This window comes from Balaenoptera borealis (genome assembly GCF_965194805.1).
Source record: "Balaenoptera borealis genome assembly, chromosome: 12".
NCBI classification, from domain to species: Eukaryota; Metazoa; Chordata; class Mammalia; order Artiodactyla; family Balaenopteridae; genus Balaenoptera; species Balaenoptera borealis.
Window position 1 is genome coordinate 74,138,891 of NC_138869.1, and position 21,168 is coordinate 74,160,058.

At 39.7% G+C, this 21,168-nt stretch overlaps 1 protein-coding gene across 1 annotated transcript in view; it reads right to left on the reverse strand.

Annotated features, from left to right (window-relative positions):
• The window catches only part of KIF6 (kinesin family member 6), a 403,702-nt gene that overhangs the window by 240,523 nt on the left and 142,011 nt on the right, over nt 1–21,168 (reverse strand). Inside the window, exons 8-10 of the mRNA XM_082347818.1 lie at nt 15,382–15,525; nt 14,379–14,465; nt 10,114–10,217 (exon numbers count right to left, since the gene is read on the reverse strand). Coding sequence (XP_082203944.1) covers nt 10,114–10,217; nt 14,379–14,465; nt 15,382–15,525 — 335 coding nt within the window. The remainder of the gene's footprint in view (nt 1–10,113; nt 10,218–14,378; nt 14,466–15,381; nt 15,526–21,168) is intronic.

The window sequence follows — 21,168 nt, forward strand, 5'->3', positions numbered from 1 at the left end:
TGTCCATCGGTGGATGAATGGATAAAGAAGATGTGACATATATACACAATGGAATACTACTCAGCCATGGAAAGGAATGGAATCCTGACATTTTCAACGACATGAATGGACCTTGAAGGTGTTATGCTAAGTAAAATGAGTCAGACAGAGAAAGACAAATACCATATGCTTTCACTCACATATGGAATCTAAAAAAACAAAACAAACACACAAAATAAAACAAAGAAAACCTCATAGATACAGAGATCAGATTAATGGTTACCAGAGGTGAAGGGGGTCAACTGCATGGTGATGGATGGTAACTAGACTAGTTGTGGTGATCACTTTGTAGTGTATACAAATAATGATTATAATGCTCTACACCTGAAACTTATTTTTTTAAAAAAGAAAAAAAAAACATTCTTAACAGTGGTTTGACAAATAAAATCACTTTGGAGGCCAGTGACAATAAGCCAAATATAAAAAGGATAAAGTATTATTGATCCAGAGTTAAGTACTGACAAGAGATTCTCCCTAAAAGACTGGTATCAGTCTGGTATCTATCAGTAATTCTCATTAGGACTCTATTAACTCAAATATTGAAGGGTATCATTTATTTTTTGCTTGCTTCTTCTCATTTCAAAAATAATCTGAGGGTCACAGGACAAGACTTATCATCATGATGATCGTATATCTCAAATTATATGGGATGGTCTTGATTTTTGTTATTTTGTCCCATATCTTTGGGAACAAGTTATCAAATTTTAGGTTCAAGAGAGCCACTATACCTGTAGTTGAAATCTGTTTTTTGGTTCTAATCCAGTTCAAACATATTGAGAAACTGAACCCAATTAAACTTTTATTAGACTAGTCTAATAAAAAAAAAATTGAACTGCAAGTTAAACATGGTGGAAATGACTTTTCCTGAAGCTACCTTTAAATGATTACTTTAAAAGGATGAAAGTGCTGATGGGTATTCTGTATGTCACTTCCTCTATAAAGTCTTTCCTCCCTGGTCCTCTGCCCTTTGCAAAACACTTGCCCTCCCCATCTTGGATCCGAGTGTCTATGATAGCATCTCAGCACCATCACTAAGCATGTATGTCTGGTCATCTGCCCCTCTCTCTCCAATGGCCAGCCTCCTGCAGGACCCTTTGGTTTGTCTCTGAGTTTCCCATTCCTAACACAGTGCCTGACATGGTATCAACAATACTCAATCAGTGTTTATTCACTAGAAAGAATGAATAAAGGTATAAATTAGTTTTATTTCAAAGTGAGATTTATTTGGTGCAAAAATGGGGATTTAAGACTCTTCCTTTAGGTATATTTATTTGCACTGAAATAAAAGTTTGGATATCAATGAAGATTTTATTAGTACAGATATGCCCTGTTGAAACAAATTTGGTGTTTGTGGGTTTGATAACACAATGTGTTTGGTTTTAAACTATATTTAAACTGTAATTGGTCTTAAATTATTTAATTGTATTAAAAGAAATCCCATCAGATAACTATTTCCAACTATTGTGCCAAGCCCCAAGGATGAAAGGTGAAGGCCTACCCTCTGTTTTGCACATGGTTTAAGATCCTGAGGGTCAACTCCAGCACAGCTCCCAGCTTTACTGACTGTTTCAGTCTGGAAGGATGGGATTATTCCCCAATAGGAGAGTAAGTAGAGCAAAGAGGAGTTTGGGGACTCCTAAAGAGCAGGACTGAAGGCTGCCCTGGCCAGTGCCCCAGGTCGTTTCCTGTTTGGTAAAATGTACATCAAACTAGGGCATCATTTCCTTCAGGTAACACTTGCCTGCACAGGTGGATTTCCATCGTTCAATACCTTAAATTGTGTGATTACGTGCTCATGAGCCAGTCAAATACCTCTCAAGTTTTTCCCATTGTGGATTTAATGTAGCGTATGCATAATCTTTGCTGTATTAATATTCACTGCATATTCTTTGATTATGTGCCACAAAATGATACAAAGAAAGGTGTTGTGTACATTCATTTAAAGCAGACATGGCTCCTGCCTTCAAAGGGCTTTCCATATGGTGGGGACACAGATAACAACCAAACAATGCCACAAGTACATGACTGTAAACAGAGATAAGTACTCCGAAGGAAAAGCACAGAAAATACAAAAATGTGCAGCACAGTCATGATTTAGTTGGGGCTGCAGGTCAGAGAAGATGTCTTTGAGGAAGAACAATTTCAACTGAGGTTTGAAGGATGAGTAGAACAAACAAAACAATGTGTGTGTGTATGTGTGTGTGTGTGTGTACATGTCCCCATGCATGTCATCGCAGGCAGAAGTCAGAAGCAACTGCATATGCAATGGCCCCAGGGTAGAAGACAGGATGAAATTAAACACTGAAAGGTCGGTGCTGTCGAAGTAAAGGGAGCAAAGGGGAGAGGAATATGAAATGTGGCTGAAAACACAGTAAGGGGTCAGACCAGGCAGACAGTTGTAGGCCCCATGCAGGATTTTGGTGTTTTCCCAGGAACAAGAGGAAGTCAGAAGTCACTGTGGAGTTTCAAGAAGAGTGAAATGGTAAGGACTGTACTTTTGAAAAGGAATATTCTGGCTGCACAGAAAAAGATTTAGAGGGGAGCGAAAAACCTATTATGATACCTATTTAGTAGTAGAAAAAAGGTGACAGAGGTTTGGGTGAGGATAGCAACAACAGAGGTGGTGTGAAGTGGTCCAAGTCAAGACATGCTTTGAGGACAGAGTCAACAGGACTTCCAGATGGGTTGGATTTGGGGGATGAGAAAATGATTACAGTCACAGGTAACTTCTAAGTTTCTGGCCTGGGCAACTGTAGGGCTTGTAGAGACATTGACTGATGGGGATCCAGTGGCTGAGATCAGGTCTGGAGAAAGATGCAAAAGAATTCAGTTTGGGGCATGTTGAGTTCAGGGCCAGGTGTCAGGTAGGCAATGTGATCAATGAGCGGGGCATTCAGAGAAGAATAAATCTGGACAAGTAAAATAAATACGAGTCATCAGCATCTGGATGGCAACTGACGTGTGGGTGTTGCTGAGATCATCTAGGAAAAAGTATAAAGAAAAAGAGAAGAGGAGGTCTTACGACAATGCCTTGAGGAGTACCCACATGAAAGGAGGATAATCCGGCCCAAGAAGCCAAAGAGCAGTCAGGAGATGGGAAGAAGACAGAGAAGAGAAAGTTTCAACAAGAGCGTGGTGAATAACGTTGAATGCTGCTGAGAGGTCACCGAAGATGAAGACTGACATAGGCCCGTCAAATTGATCTACACTGGGGTCCATCAATGGGGCAAAAGCCAGATTGGAGTGTGTAGTGTAGTGAGTGGGGCGGAAGGGAAGGGAGACCGTGAGTGAAGGCAACTTCTTGGAGTCGCTTAGCTTAAAGGAGAGGAAAGTGACAGTAGGTAGAGGGGGATGTTGGCTCAAGGGGGAGCATTTTGTTTCAAATACGGGAAACTGGAGCCCAAATACTGATAAGAAGAGCCCAGTAAAAAGAGAGAAGTTGTAGACAAAGAAAAAAATAGAAGGGGAGTTGAGGTCCCTGACATGGCAGAAGGCACTGGGGTTGAGAGTACAATTGGTGAGGTCGGCTCTGGAAGAGACACCTTCTCTACTGTAACAAGGAGTAGAGGGTGGGTACAGGTGCAGGATGGTGGGCAGGTTTGGTAGCAGAGCAGGAAACTGAGGAAGTTCTCCTCAACTTGTATATGTAGTCATTAACTGTAAAAATATATGTTTGTGTGCTGAGGGGCTTGTCATCAAAGACAAGTTGCTATTATTAAACTAATTATAGCAAATTTTACTTAAAGGAAAATCCCTCATTGTACAGTTTTGTTTTATTTTGCTTTGGCTTGTTCAATGACTGGTCTTTTAATTCTATGTTTCGTCATACAGATTTCTCCAGTTTTTTAAAAGTTAGGTTAGTTGAGGTTAAATTTACAGATGGTAAAATTTTAAATTTACCCTTTCTAGGTGTGTAGTACTATGACTTTTGACAAATGTGTATACTTATGTAACCACCACTAAAATCATGATATAGAATATTTCAATCACTCTTAATACCTCCCTCTTGTTTCTTTTTCACAGTTTCTTCCCCTACTGGCAACCTCGGCAAATACCACCCCCGTCCCCCTGCCACACACACACACACTGTGCTCAGTCCCTCTAGGTAGCTTTGTTTATGTGGTCTCCTTCATCTTAGAATGGTGCATTTTTCCTCGTGACATCCTTTCAGGCTTACTTGGTTTGCTCAGTGAGTGATATCTGCAGTGACTTCCCCCATTCCTACATAACGATTTAGCTTTTCATTATCATAGATTATGAGCAAATACTGTATTAAACCATGTGTAATAAACTGATATTAGATTTAAAAACATGGAGCTGAAAGTGAGCATAGATAGCATTTAGTCATAAGATAGCATTTACACATAAATGAGCCATTAAAAACTAATATGATTAGAATTAAAAGTATAATTAATGTTTTACAATTCTCAGTGTCCATTTGTTCTTTCCACTAATACACTCTTTTATTCTCTGTTTTATATATACATATATGTGTGTATAAATGTGTGTGTGTGCATATATCTTATTTTCCCAATAAAACTGTAAATCCTTGGAATTATTTGCTGTATCCTATATTACTAAATCCCCCAAAACACCTATTAAAATGATTAGCATCCAGTAGGTACTCAATAAATTCAGTTTGAAGGATTAACTGATTTGTAAAAATTAACTAAAGGAAATAAGTTAGAGACAGACCAATACTGTATGAACTCACTTATGTGTACAAAATTAAATGTTGAACTCAGAGAGTAGATCAGTGGTTGCCAGGGGCTGGAGGGCAGGGGAAATAGGGAGATGGAGGTCAAAGGTTACAAACTTCCAGTTTTAAGATGAATACATTCTGCGGACCTAATGTACAGCATGGTGACTATAGTTAACAATACTGTATTGTATTCTTGAAAACTGCATACAGGGTAGATGTTAAATGTTCTCATCACACACAGAAATACATAGTTACATAGGTAACTATGTAAGGTGATGGAGGCGTTAACTAACCTTATCGTGGTAATTATTTCACAATATATACCTATATTAAATCATCACACTGTACTCTTTAAACTTACACCATGTTATATGTCAATTATATCTCAATAAAGCCGGGAGATAAAAGAGAAAAGAAAAGCAAAGGATCAAGATGTTTGTAAATTTACTTTGGGCAAACTTGAGACCATGAGATCCAATTCAGTTCCATCTCAGAAAGAAAATGTTGCTGTGCAGAAAATATTCTACTCATTTACATTTGGGCCAGGAAATAAAGCTTCCATCCTAGACAGAGGCCTAAGGGCTTTTTTTTAAGGAAGAACGAGGTATATGTTTAGAGAATCAATCAGAATTAAATCTTCACCCAAGAAGTTTTGTATAAACATTAACTTGGCTATACAGCCTCCATCCAGCTGTCTCTTTTCAAATTTTACACAGGCAAAAAAAAAAAAAGATGTAAACTAAAAATATCCCAATAACTGGAGGCTGACATCTGAAATCCTCTTCAGTTGAAGCATCCAAGTCAATGCAACAAATATTTACATTAAGAACTGAAATTCTGGGAAATAGTTCAAAAAATTTGATAGGGCTAGGTATTAACAGACATCTCCAAACTGTCCAATGCATACTACATAGAATATATTATCTATTAAATATCTGCTTTCTGATGTCCTTCACAGAATCCCTGAGAGGAATGTCTTCATGCCATGCCAGTCAGCATAAGCCCAGGAATCAGCAGCACAGAGAAGTAGACAAGGCTAAAACATTCCTGCCACTCTGTCCTGCCAAGCTGTGGGACTCTTCCTCTCTGCTACACGACTATCTCCCTCCCACCCTTGGCCACCCGGGAGTCTGGGCGCAATGGGAGGACTGAAGCTGATTCACATTCTTGAGTAAATGTCCAGGGGCCCCAGAAGACAAAGAAGCACAGACGATATTAAATGGCAGAGCCACATTAGAGGCAAATTTTAACTTATCTCTTTTACTTTAACATGATAAAGGACTCTTAAATCTGATGAATTTTAAGTTGTACCAATATTGATCTAGCTAATTATGCCAAAATATAAATGCAACTGTAATATAACAAAAACAATAACAAAAAACCACATTATCTGAATAATCCTCACCATCAGCATGAACAAGCACCAAGGTTACTGGATTGTTGTGAAACTCTACGCTTGGCTTTGGCAGGGTGAATGCAGTTTGCAGCGTGAGTTCTCCCCAGCTGCTGGTCAGAAACCATTAATGAGATGTAATGCAATATAGTGCTCTTATACTGACAGCAGAGAAGCGATTTCATTGCAAATTGCTGAAGTTCACTTATGAGCACATGAACTAATTTTACATGATTCCTGAGCTCAAAATTAATCATCACTATCTCTGCAGTCTCATGTTTTATTCATCTCTCCTCATAATACTTATATGTTGCATCATAATTACTTGTGCTCATGTCTGTCACTGCCACTAACTTGTGAACCCATTGAGAGCTGGATCTAGGTTTTGTTCATCTTTGTGTTCCTTTCAGGGCCCAGGATAGAGTTGTCTGTATAGTAGATGAATAATAAACATTTAATAAGTGAATGAGTGAACCAATTGTCCAGAAAAACTAATGGCAACCCTACATACTGTCTGTATAGAATCTGTTCCAATTGGCATTTGTATATTTGTTATCTGTGGATCAAAGGAAACCAATCCAAAATCTAACAATCTGTCAGTATTTTAAATCTGTTGTCACAATTTTATTTCTCATGATTCTACCCTGAAACTCCTGTGACTGGCAAATTTGCTTGTTGTCAGTAACTTTTAGATAGAAACATCTGCTTACGTAATAAATGGCAAGTTAGTAAAAGAGGTAATGTAAATATAATACAATATTAAATATCATAAAGAAGTTATAACAAAATGTGCTTATTATTGTTTCTTATGCTTTATAGAATTTTTCTTTTTGTGAAAGTATAGTCTGTGGCATCCTTTTTAAGAGAGGATGTAGCATGGTAAATTTTCTGTCTGAAAGCTTGTATGTCTGAAAAGTGGCTTTATTTCACCTTCACCTTTGAATATTAATTTGGCTAGATACAAAAATCTCCATTCATAGTCCTCTTTTGTTTTGTTTTGTGTTTCAGCACCAGAAGTTCTTGTTTCCAGAGTTGTTGATGAGAAGTCTTCTCTAAATCAGATTCTTGGTTGTTAATAATTTTCTTCTCGGATAACTTTTAGGATTATTTTCTATATGGTGAGGTTCTAAGAATTTTTCTACAACATTATTATACTACTCAGCATATGGTAACCCTTTTGTTCTGAAGTCCTATGTCTTTTTTTTTTTTTTTTTTTAGTTCCAAGAAATAGGTTTTCTTTAACTATTGGTTCCCCTGCATTATTTCTTCTCCATAAATTCTGTTTTCTTAGATGTTGAGAAATCTAGAGCTATTCTCTACGATTCTTTTCTTTAAACTTTCTTTTTTTACCCTTTTATCTTACATTCTGGAAGAATCCCTTAGCCCCCACCTTCCTGGTTCACTGATTTGCCCCTCTGTGTTTTCATTCTGCTATTTGGCCATCATTAAGTTCTTAATGGCAACAAGTACATGTTTTTCATTTTCAAGATCTCCTCTTGATCCTGTTATTGTTTCATGGATGAAATGCCATGTTTTATATCTCTAAAGATAGTAACCATTTTTCTTGCTTAGTTCTGAAGCCCTCCAAGCTGTAAATGCTTGTTCTTGTCTTTTTCCATGTTGGCTGTCCTCATATTTCTAGTCACTCCCAACTGTGAGCTCACATTTCCTAGACTCTAAGCTCTCTCAGCGTGGGCAGCCAGTCTTAGGTGAGGGACTGAAGCAGCTGTGGGTGCCTGTGCTCCTTACTATTTTCAGTGAGAACAGGAGATGGGCAGAACTGGAGACAGCAGCTGGTCTCTAGAGCTTATGCAGTCCCTCTTTTTCCTGGGCATCATCAGCTACCTGGGGTCCTTCCCTATTTCCCCATCCTAAACACTGACCTAAACACTGCGGGGAGAAGGGAAGAAGGGAGTGCACAGGGGTTGATAGGAACAAACTCCTCCCACTACAAGAGCTCTACCAACCCTCAGTGGCTGTTCCCAGCCTCTCCTGCTCCAGGGTGCCACCACTTCTAGACATGGGACCTTGGTGGTGCTGCACCATGACTTGGTCTATCCTTTTCTCTTGCCCATCTCAATCCCACTGTTCAGTCTCCCAGGAATTCCTTGAAGCTTCTAATCCCTTATGAAGTTTACTTCTTATTCTTGGGTGTGGCTAGAGATTCAGATGTTTCTTTATATCAGTTCTATAATCCCCCCAATTTGGAGGGAACCTGCAGCATATTCTTGCACATTCTGACATTTTGAACCACAACATTCAGAATCTTACCCTTAAACTGGGCCTTCTGAGCAACATAGAGTACACAGGAATTAGAAAAAACGCTGGTACTTATTTGATATGTTGGTCATTTCCCTGTTTGCTTTTAGATCCAACTTCCACTTTTCCCTTGCTTGACTCTGCATCACAGGAAACTACACTCCCTGACTCTTTTAACAACTGGCTTCTGGGTAAGTTGTTCAGCCAATGGGAGGCACTGGTGGAGACTGGAAGGGGAGGTGAGGGAGAAGCCAGGGCTCCCTGCTGGGATGATGCCTCCACAGCACCCATGGCTCTTCAGAGGCCCCAGCTTCCACTCTGTCAGGCAGCATTCATCTTGTCCAGCTCCTGCTGGCTGGCACTAGTCTCTGGCCTTGGTAACACAACCTTCTACCGATGTCCGTCCAGTCCTAGGGGTGTAGGACCTCCTCCTGCTGCTCTGATCTCTGGGGTGCTGCAGCACCGCATAGTACCATCTCCTGTGCAACAAATTTCCTATATTAAATTCCTGCTGTTGAGAGGCCTAGAATGGTTTTGTTTTCCTGGCTGGATCCTGATTTGAAGATCAAAGTTCTGAAGGGACTTCTTCAAAAATAATATTGGGTAAGTCCTTTCTTTGAGGGGAAGGGAGCACCATGGTGAAGGAATTTTAAACTTGGGTTTCTCAATATCTCAGATATCCCAAGTTATTTCAAGGAGTGACATGAAATTCTTTAAAATGTGAATTTTGGCAGTATATTTCACCTTAATTGCATATATGCCACAAAGCGGTTTTGTAAGGAAAGCCTTAGGGACCTATCATATTATTAAACACAGTGTTCTACAATCAGGAAATGCTATCCTAGAGGAGGAAGGCTTTGAGTATAACAGAAACCTTGCCTAAGGCTTCTCAAGCTTTACACCTACCTTCAGGGGCAGCCATGAACTTGTTTAAAGAAAATGCTTTCATCATCTGTTACCGTTTTCTCTGTTGAGAGAGGGTTATGTGAAATGACAGAAAACCTTTAAAAAAATCTTGTGTAGCTTTGTTATTCTGAAATAGAGAATACCACTGCCTTCTAAGCCTAGTCCGTTATGATCACTCCACAGTGCTTAATAAGCAGCACAGAAACAACTAGAGAGCCCGCCACTGTGGCCTGTGATCAGAGAGAGAACGAGAGCCATGCTGTGCCCCTGGTATGCCATATGGCTGCAAATCTAAAGGCTCTGAAAGATGCCGCACTTGTATGAAGTCCTGAATACCTGCTTTCATTTCCATTTTGAGTGTTTGAACTGTAATATATGGACCATCTATTTATTAAAGGAGAGAGCTTACTTTGGCATGGGATAAATTGGTGCTTGCAGCAAGATGCTGTTTAATACAAGGGACGTTTCTTGAATTCCTTTCAGATCTGAGATCCACAGCTTAAGAGTGTTTGGTGTATACATTTAAAAACTGCATGACTATTATGCAACCTCTTTTCTTCAGCTGGCATGAGAAGGATATTCCCATCCTCTCTATGCTCTGTTCTTTACTTCCTCAAAGCTGAGGAGGCAAAAACCCTGCCAGCCTTATCCAGCTTTTCATGGAAAGCCGCCACTCTTAACTGGCGCCTAAATGCAATTTCAGACCGTCCCAGGAGAACTTCGTTCTTTGAGGTGAATTCATAACATTAGGGCCAACAAAGAAGTTAACACAAACTTGCACGGTTAAAGAAAAAGGAAAAGTCTGCAGTCTTACTGAAGGAACTCTGCTTCTGTGAGTTCCTCTGTCCTCTGCTCCCCAGTGACAATGGCCAGTTCATCCTTCAGTTCCTGGATTTCCTTTTGTAGGCGTATAATCATCTGCAAACGGCAAGGCAGGAGCATAAATGTCAACTCCTCACTGAGGGGAACTATGTGACAGAGAACCATACATCTTTTATAATTATGAACAAAAATGTACAGAGAATGATATAAAAGGCACTCTTGTACTTACCACCCAGCTTTGTTAAATCTTAACATTTTGTCAAAACAGTTCTAGGATTTTTCTTAACAAATAAAACATTACAGATGGAACTGGTGTCCCTTATTCCTGTTCCCCTTCTGTCCTTCCTGGAGTGATTGCTGTCCTGCATTTAGTGGGTAGCATTTCCCTGCATGTTTTATACATTTACTCCATATGTACAGATGTGACTGTAAATGATGTATGATATCATCTTGCATGCCTTACACTTTATGTAAATGTTGCCATACTGCATGTAACTGCAACTTGCTTTTTTTTTCCCCTCACACTATGTTTCTGAGATTATTTATATTGCTTCATGTGGCTCTAGTTCATGAATTTTCATGGACATATAGTATTTCAGTAAAGGAATGTATCACAATTTATGTATCTATGTCTCCTGTTGACGGACATTCAGGATTTTTACTTTTGCGATTACAAAGAGTGTTGCTGTGAACATTATAAGTCTCTGGGCATGTGTGGGAGAGTTTCCCTGTAGTGTGCACCTAGAACTGTGTGGAGGTAGAGTTAGTGCACCCCCTTATTATATATTGCCAAAGTGCTCTTCAGAATGGATGCATAAATTCATATTCTCAGCAGCTATATATGTAAGTTCCTGTTTCCCCACATTTTTGTCATTTTGTATGTAGTATTGCCAGACACTTTAATCTTGCCGATCTGGTAGGTGTAAAATGGTCTCTTATCTAGTTCTAATCTAGAACTAGTATTTTCATGATTATTAATGAGGTCGATCATCTTTGTGTATGCATACTGGCTGTTTGGGTTTCCTCTTCTGTGAATTATTTATTCACCATCTTGCCCATGTTTCAGTTGAGTTGTTTTTCTTTTCCTTATTAATTTGCAGATTTCTTTATATATTCGGGATGTGAACCCTTTGTTAGTTTTATGCAATGTGCATGTTTTCTCCCAATCTATGTAATATTTTTCACTCTGTGGTGTTCTTTTTGTTAAATGAAAGTTTTAAATTTCAATATAATTTCATTATCAACTTCTCTCGTTTTGAGCTTTATATTTGTGTCTTCTTTAAGAAAATCTATTTTACCTAAAGCCATAGCAATATTTTCCTATATGTTCTTATAAAAGTTTTAAAGTTTTGAAGTTTTGCTTTTTACATTTAGGTTGTTTGATTTTATTTTGTAGGAAGTGTGAGATATGGATCTAATTTTATTTTTTTTTATGGCTAACCATGCAAGATTTGCTATTATAATTCTGTTATATATTTCCACATGTAACATGTGTCTTTTTCTGGGCTATTGGTTAAAAACATTTGTCTACTTGACTATATGTATGGTAATACTACACTGTTTTAATTACTATATCTTAAAAAATTTTTGGCATCTAGATAGAATAAGCACCTTCCATCTTGTTCTCTTCCAAAATAGACTTCACTATTCTTGATCATTTGCTCTTTCATATAAATTTTAGATTTGGCTTGTAAAATTCTACCAAAGGCCCTCCTCAAATTTTAACTGGAAATAAATTTGAGTAAAAGGTTAATTTGATAAGACATTAAAGTAATGCTATGAATCATTACATCCATGAACATGGTATAGATTTCTGATTCCTTTCAATACAAATCTGTGTATGTCTTTAATTAGATTTTATTCCTAGAATTTTAAAGTTTTTGTTGCTATTATAAATAGAATTTTTATAAAATTGCATTTTCTAATTATTGGCTTTTGATGTATAGGAAGGTAATTCATCTTTATGAATGGATTAATTTTCTGAATATTATTTTGGTTATCTGTTTACCTGTTATTAAACACTCTTGGATATTCTATATGAGCAATCAAATTGTCCACAAGTAATGACAGATATTCTTCTTATCAAATCCTCATAAATTAAAAAAAAAGTCTCTTTCCTAAGAACCTCCAAGTATAGTGCTTAAGACATTCTTGTCTTATTCCTTCTAACGTTTCAACTTTTAAATGTTTGCTGTAGTTTTTGGTGGATACCCTTAATCACTCTAAGGATGTTCACTTATATTCATAGTTTGATGAGTCTTTTCAAACTATGGATGAATGTTTAATGTTATCAAACACTTTTTCTGCATCTAGTGATGTGATCATTTAATTTTTTCTTTTAATTGTGAATGTGATGAATCACCTTAATTCATGTGATTTTACTTTTTAGTATGAACTACTTCAGATATATAAAAAGGTATAAATAATAACATGTACCTACTACTTAGCTTAAGAAATAAAACATTACAGACTCTTGTGAAGCCCCCACCCCATAGAGTCTTCCCTAAATTTGGTGTTTATTTTTCCCATTCAGTTGTGTTTTGGGTGGTTTTGAGGACAACTTTTCAACTGTCACTTGTGCTTCAGAAAAGCTCTGTACATAAAATAATGAACAGTAATATCAGTTTTTAGAAGCAATTATTAAAGGAGATCAGGAAACAACACTTGTCAATTACCAGATAATTCTGCACCAGGAAGACCTCAACATTTGTTCAGTTATCAGCTATTAGATTTTGACTCCTGATTTCTCATTTCTTTAAGTCTCTCACAGACCTACATCTAACACACGATAATGTTCATCTTTGTTCAAATTCCTCAAGTTCCTTCAAAGAAAAGTCTCTCCAGCCAGATTTGAAAGGAAAAAAATACCTCAATGTCTAATATGTTTATTTTCCTTCAATTATGAAGTAATTTTTGTCTTCAGGCTAATAGTACATTCCTATCTTTCTCATTCTGCACAGTAATATTACAGGGCTGCTGGCAGGGTAGGAACAGCAGAAGAATTCATCCTAGGAGTTCAGTTCCATTTGACTTAGGCCTTTGAATTGTGTCTCCTTTTTCCAGTGGGGGTACCCTGTTATGCTGACCAGGGACTGGACTGGAAAGGGATCCTGCCTCACCCACTGGTTTCTCCAGAAGAGAATGCTGTCAGGGGAGCTCGGGCTCCCTGAGGCAAGTAGGACAAAACAGTCAGCCCCATTATTCTTTTGTCCTTCTTTTCCTCTGCCCTTCAATGGAATGATTTCAGGGAAGGAAGGGCAAACACTCAAGAGGAAGTAATTAATATGGGTAACAGTGAGCTTGAGATTTTCTTGTTTGGAATTTGAGAAATTTGTAAATGAAGCACTGTTGGTACGATTTCACATCTTTTTTTATAACGCATACCACTAAGCTTACACCAGCTTATTTTCTAGAGAAAAAAAAATTGTTTTTAAAAGGTGAGTGATTTGCAAAGTAATATAATCTTAATTTTGGAGTTTTACAAAATTGAAATATTTTATTTCAACATTTTCAATGTTGACACGAGTTAATTCCTTGTATTTTATTTGAAGACTAACAAAATAGAGAAAAGAAAAAATATCTGCATTTATAATGAGTAGCTGAATCATGTAACTTGCAAATATCTTTCCTTTAAAAAAAGAACTTTGATAAAGAAGAATTCATTTTTATAAAACTAGAGGCTTGGCCATTTTTCCATGGATCAAACCAACTACCAACTTTTTTAAATCTCTAGACTAAGTAACAGAACACTCATGCAAAATACTATTCTATTTAATAACCATTAGGACTTCTTTTTCTCAATAAGCTTTTATAAAAGATGGTCTATTATTATTGTCTTTAGAAAGTTAAGCTGACTTTTTTTTTGAAAGGCTACGACCTGCCTACAAATATAACTGTGTATGATTCTATGTGTGTCCCCAGGACTCACTGTGCCCCTAACTGATGGGGTAAAGGGGGGCTGTAGGTAAGAGCACAGGCCCTGGAGTCAGACTGTCTGTGTCTGAATCCTGCTCTGCTACGCATTAGCACTGTGACTCAGATCAAATCACTAAATATTTCTGCGTTTCAGTTTTGTCATCTGTAAACTAGAGGAAGAGACGGCATCTGCTCATGAGGTTGTTGTGAGAATTAAATGATTTAACACGTTTCCAGTATTTAGAACGTTGCCTGGTTACGGAGAGTGAGTGTCCCCCCAAATTTAACTAATCTTTGATATACTTTGATTTTTTTTAACATAGTCAGTTAAAAGTTGCTTACCAATCTGGGATCGATTTCTTCATTAAGAACAGCTTCATTCTTTATGAGTGCCACTCGTTGTGCAAATCTGCAGGTAGATATAGATTCCTAAGAAAGCAAGATAAGTCCTTAAAGTGTTATGGCATAGAGAGATAAAACAGTTTCTGTTCACAGGAAAAACGTGTACACCTAGAGTGATGTGCATAAAACACAACGAGGAAACATGCTTCCAAATTAGGAAGCCTTGCCCTGGAACATTATTTTTCATTAAAACTTTGGGCTTAATATAATGACTGATGCCCAAAGTGTGGAAGATCCTGAGGTCCTAAGTGACAACTGGTATGTGCTTTTCAACTACTGATTTGTCAAACCAGAACCACATATACAAACCAGAATCATAGCAGGTACCACAATCCATAAGCATCAAAGGGTACAAAATAAATATTTGTAACAGGCGCAAAAGAGAGGCTTTTCAAGGCATCTTACAATACACTTGGGGCTTGGCCTTGTTTGGGGAGGCACCCTGCAGCTTCCTGTTTTCCTCTCTTAGAGAAAGTCTGAGTCCCAAACATTAAACTGAAATGCGTGAAACATCAGCTGGCTCTAAAGCAACCCAGGACAGCCATTTGGCAGCCAGACCCTGCCAAGGCGTCCTGGGTGCTGTGCCCAGGGACACGTCTAGGGACACACCTTGGAGATGTCTCCAAGGCACCTAAGCAATCAGGAGCAAAACAGATCAGGAGAAGCTGATGGGTCTCCTCCCTCACGTCTCTGGCAGATCTTCCAAAATTTGTGTATGAGGTTTTCTGCAAACCATCCCGTGCTATGTGAAGTCAGTTCTCAAATTGGGGGAATTACAATTCTGGCAAATAACCCAAAGCTATGAACTCTGGTGGGTCTTCACCTCTGAAGGCATACCCTAACCCAGTTGAAAAGACGGAAACCCACCAAGGACCCTCAACCCCGTCTCACAAACTAGCATAAAAACTCAGACTGAGATCTCCAGAGAGAAGAAGCAACATACGTCAATATTCCTTTTCTCTAAAGAGAGCGTGGCAATCATGGTCGTCATGCAGTTCCCTCCCAGGCTGTCTCTCAGGACACTGGTCATCATGGAGTTCCGATACGGAATGTGTGAGCGGTGCTTTTCTGAGAGGGCAATGATGACCTGTGGTGGAGGGGAAAAAGAATAGCGTTAACTTAGCAGAAAATGCACACCTGACAAACTGAGCTGCGACAGCAATAAGGATACAAAATGCAGTGACCCCCAAAACTTGGGCTCAGAATAAATATCTTAAAATATTCAGTACAATAACAGTGAAGATGGAATGAAGCAAATATAGTAAAAACATACCATAATGGACCCTGTCGTTTTTGGACAGATGATATAACTTGTGCAGAATTGGATACATTTTTATTCTGTTTTCAGTCACTGAGAAATTTATATAAAAACTCAAGAGTAAATCATGCCAGATTTTAAAAAATCCTATCAAAATTGGTCTGTATGCCTCATCTTCAAGGTAAAAGAGGCAGAACAATAAATAAGAACTACAAGAGGCAACAGACCCCAGATTCTGGTGCCAGATTGTCCAGGTCCATATTCTAGCTATGCCAGGGCATGCCACTCACCATCTCTGCCTCAGTCTCCTCATCTGTAAAACACGGAAAAGACAGTATCTACCTATGAGTAGTTGGGAAGAGTTAAAATGTGCAAATTACTTTGAGTAGAACTAGCCCATAATAAGTGCTGTATATGTGTTTGCTTTCACTGTAAGTGATGGGGGAAGTGCACCTTGGTTCACCTAGAGTCTGCTCACCTTGCGCCTTAGGAGTGTCTTACGTACTTAGTAGGAAGATGGTAGATGGATGGATGGGAGATGGATGAAGGGCTGCTGTGGGCTGTCCTCAAGGGGAGCCACCAGGGGTTCAGGGTTTTCTGAGGAAGATGAATCCAGTGCCAGGATGCCCACTGCAAAGCATCAGGAATAACTCACCCACAGATGTGACATGTGACTTCAGGGGCATCACAAGGCCCTGGCTCCTGAAAATACTTTCAACACCTGCTATTGTTCTAGTCTTCCCTCTTCCCAGGTGTGTAATTCCCATCATCAGAACTTTTTCTACGCCTTTAGTTTACAAAATAAGATGGGAGCATTGTTTTTGAAGGCCGTTTTTAGCAAAATCACGTAACGATACCACTGGTCTTGCTTTAAGCTAATGACCACAGGTTTTACTATAAACCAGAAATCCTGTGAGGTTCTCTCAAAAACCACTTTTCCACTCTCAGAAATGGGCCTTCGCACCTTATCCTCTTGTTTCAAACATCTACCCAGCCTCCTCTCTCCGCCTTCAGTCTGAGCCGATGGCCACACACTCTTCTTCCAGGTGTAAGCGGTCTACCTGCCCTGTCCCTCAATCCCCCACACATTCCACTCTTCCTGCGGTTACTGTCCTGCTCCTGCCCAAGTCCAGCCCTCTGTCCCCTCCCTCTTCTCCTCTTACCTACTTTGCTCCTATAATTAACCCCTCTCTTTGCATTAATTTCTCTCTCTCACCAGAATCACTCCCATTCTGCAAGCCCACAACAGTACTAAACTAAGTTGGCTCTTGCCAAGGTCATCAGCAACCCCCCTGAACCAAAAGCACTGACTGCTCTCTTACTAGACCTCTGATTTGAGTAAGGCATCAACATAGGTATTCACTGCCTCCTTCAGGAAATGCTTTATTCACTTGGTAATCAGGACATCACACTTCTCTGGTTTTTATCTTTCCTTAAAAACTAGATAATGAATACTTGCTTTTCTTCTTCCCAAATTATATCTATTGAAGTGCTCCGAGGCTCAGTCCCGGATCCTCTTCTCTTTCTTATCTACACTGTCTCTCTGTGTAATCTCATCCAATCCCCTGGCTTTAAATACATCCATATCCTATCCTAATGTCTCCCCAGTTTACAGCATCAGCCTCAACCTCTTCCCTGAGCTACTATCCCTGCAGCAACTCTGCATCTCCACCTGGATGTCTGTTCCTGACTGTCTCTCCCCTCTGCCCCCAAGCCTGATTCTTTCTCAGGCTTTACCCATCATTATTGATGGCGCCACCATCCAACAAGTGGCTCAGTCCAAAACCCTAGGCAACATTCTTGAATTCCTCTCACCTCCAACATCCAATTTCTGTTAGGTTTATCTACAAAACATACCCAGAATTGGATCACTTTTTCCCACCTCGTTTGCCACCGCTCCAGTTCGAGGCACCATTTTCCCTTCCTTGGATAACTGCTCTCAAGGCTCTGAATCAGTCTCCTTGTTTCTCCTTTTGCCCTCCCATGGTCTCCGCTCTGCATGGCAGGCAGAGAAACCTTTACAAAAATGTAAGTTACATCAAGTCACTGCCCTGCTTACAACCTCCCGATGCACTTGGTATAATGACCGAACCCCTGTGTGATCTGGTTCCTGTCTACCTATCCAACTTCATCTCCTACGGTGCTTTCGTGGCCCACACTGGCCTTGCTGTTGCTTCACCATGCCAAGCTTAGCCCCACATCGCAGCCTTTGACCATGTTTCTTTTACTTAGGATGCTCTTGCCCCAGATTTTCTTACAGCATCCTACTTCTCATCAATCAAATTTTTGCTCAAGTTTTATTTCCTCACAAGGGCTTTCCCTGAACTCCCTTTCAAAAGTAACACCCCAATATCCAGGCTTTAACTCTATTTTATTTTTCTTCTGATACTTACGACTATTGGAAATTTTATTTATTTACTTGTTACCTGCTTCCCCACGAGAGTTTCTGCTCCACAAGGCAGAAACAAAGGACTTTGTTTCTCTTGCTCGTGGCTCCATCACCACTGCCAAGAACAGCACCCAGCACCCGGTACATGTGGCAGAAACTGAGTTGTCTCCCTCAGCTCTCATGATAGCCCCCATCCTAGTTCTGCTTCCTACAAAATTACATTTCCTAGTCTCTCTTACAGCTCACGGTTTGCATGAGACCTAGCTCCATCAAGCAAACACCCTGTGTGGGATTGGAGGTGAGTGATGAGAGGTGGTGGTCATAAGGAGGAAGACTGCATTTGTAGGTGGGTGGCAAAGGCAACTGGTTTTTTTGAGGCAGCTACAGGGAAGTTTCTGGAATCTAAGGCTTAATGTCCTAAGTGCCCAGTGGGGATAACAGTGGTGTTTTACAGAGCAGTTCACTGGTGTGATTAGAAGTGTCTCTTGGCTGGGACTTTCCTGGTGGTCCGGTGGTTAAGACTTCGCCTTCCAATGCAGGGAGTGCGGGTTCGATCCCTGGTCGGGGAGCTAAGATCCCACATGCCTCGCGGCCAAAAAAACCAAAAACATAAAACAGAAGCAATACTGGAACAAATTCAGTAAAGACTTTAAAAGATGGTCCACATCAAAAAGATCTTGAGAAAAAAAAAGAAGTGTATCTTGGTTGCTCTGCTCCTAGCTGGGTAGTACTCAAGCCCAGTTTTCTAATTTTTCTTGAGATTCTTTATGTTTAATAAACTCTATGCTTCTTAAATTAGCTAGAGTGAATTTCCCAGTTTGCTGCTAAAAAATCTGATTAATACAACATATGCTCAACACTTTTTTGTTAAACGAATATGAATAAATGAATGATTGGATTAATTAGTTTTACCTAGGAAGGCAGTGGGAGGGTCATTAGTAGTGAATGAGATTTGGGTGAACTAAGCTTCAGTGTAACTGGGAAGAAAGTGAGAAATATGGTGGACCCGAGTCTGAGTGGCAAGATGGGAGCATGGGGTGCTGAGCAGAGCTCCAGACCCTAAGAGCCAAGAGGACAAATATCTGCAACAGGTAAGGAAGGCCCGAATAGCAAATACCAAACCAAACAGGGGTAGGTCTGACAGATATGCAGAGAGGGTGGCATTATTGTTTATTAATCATCAATTAAATATCTAACAATTTTCTAAGTACTTTTAAGTTCTTTCATAAAACAAATGTCACTATTTTCTTCCTGGTCTAGGAAACAAAACTGATGTCTTTTCTATTCAACAGTTTTATTGACAATTTAGATGACATAAAGGAGAATATGCTTATTACACTTCCTTCTGATATTAAATGGTCTGTTAGTTAACTTGCTTTTGGCTGTAGTAACAAAAGAATGTAACCCAAACTGGCTTTAATCATAGGGAAATTTATTGGCTCATGTAACTGTAATAGGAAATGCTTTAGGTTAGAATGACCTAAAAGGTCAGGGGCCTTTTAGAAAGGACTTAGTTTCTGCCCATATCTCTGCTCCGTCTCCCATGTGGTAGAAGTCTGCCCCTCCTCGTGGCCATAGGATGGCTACCAAATGCCCTGATGTTATATACTTCCTTACTCATGACTGACATGAGAAAGTTCTCTAATAATTAAACATGAGTCCTGAGATTCACTAGGGACCAACTTGGTTCATGGGCCACCTCTGAACCAATCACTATAGCCAGGAGAAAGACTGGCTCGAATCGGCTTAGGCCAGTCAGGTCTACTCATGGAGCTGGGAATGAGCTTCTGCCTGCTACCCCTGGAATGAATGCTGTAGAGGCAATCCCAATGTCCTTTCCAGAAAGGGTTCTAAAATTGTTAAAGAGAAGAATTAAAATTCAAAATGAGATTATGGATTAGAAAATATGGTCTTTAAGAATGGGGGAAATGAAGGCAGTGCATGATAAAACAAAGAACCCAGGACTCAGAGTCAGAATCCAGCTGCCCCACTTATACGATCTTAGGCCAATCTCTTATATTTATTAGCCTCAGTCTCCCCACCTGTAAAACTGGAATTAGAATGCCTGCATATCTCACAGAAGTGATTTAAAGATCAATAGAGAGAGTTTCTGGGATACTTCTTAGCAAAACAAAAAGCACTCCGTGTTTGGAGGGGGCTTTAGGCCATGTTCTTTATGATCACTTTGAAGACTTGTAGCACAATAAATGCAGTTCTAGGCCATTTTTTTTTCCTTTTTTTTTTTTTTTTTGGCTGTGTTGGGTCTTCGTTGCTGTGCATGGGCTTTTCTCTAGTTGCGGTGAGCGGGGGCTACTCTTTGTTGTGGTGGTGCGCATGCTTCTCATTGCGGTGGCTTCTCTTGTTGCGGAGCATGGGCTCTAGGCACGCGGGCTTCAGTAGTTGTGGCTCGCGGGCTCTAGAGCGCAGGCTCAGTAGCTGTGGCGCACAGGCTTAGTTGCTCCGCGGCATGTGGAATCTTCCCGGACCAGGGCTCGAACCCATGTCCCCTGCACTGGCAGGCGATTCCCAACCACTGCACCACCAGGGAAGTCCTAGGCCATTTCTTTATAAGCGGGTCCTAAGCAGGTACCCTCCCAGCTCTAGAGAACTTTAGGAATACCATAATAAGCCCAGACCCCTTGGACAGAAACGGATCTTCAGAGTGACTTAGAAATGGCCAGTATTTGAGAGAGAGGCAGAAGTAAATTATTCTTTGTGGGGCTGCTTTGGGTTCTCTAAACTGGGCAGGAGCCAAATGATCTGAATGGCACAGGGTGAGGAGGTGTTCATACAACCTGGATTTCTTTAGTGTTTACTTCCATTTTGGATTTCATGTACAAATACAATAACATGTTCCTGAAGACATTCTTTAAGCAACAAAGAGTGGAACCCCACATGACACTTAATAGCATCTCCACGTACCAAGAAACTATGCCTGAAATCAATAATTCGGTTTACTACTTCATTCATTAAAGATAATTTCTTTTAAAGAACTCAGATGTCCATGGAAGATTATGCCCTGAGAACTGACAAAAATTTGCAGAGTTACAACTAGCACCGCACCACCAATTTTTTCTCCTGAA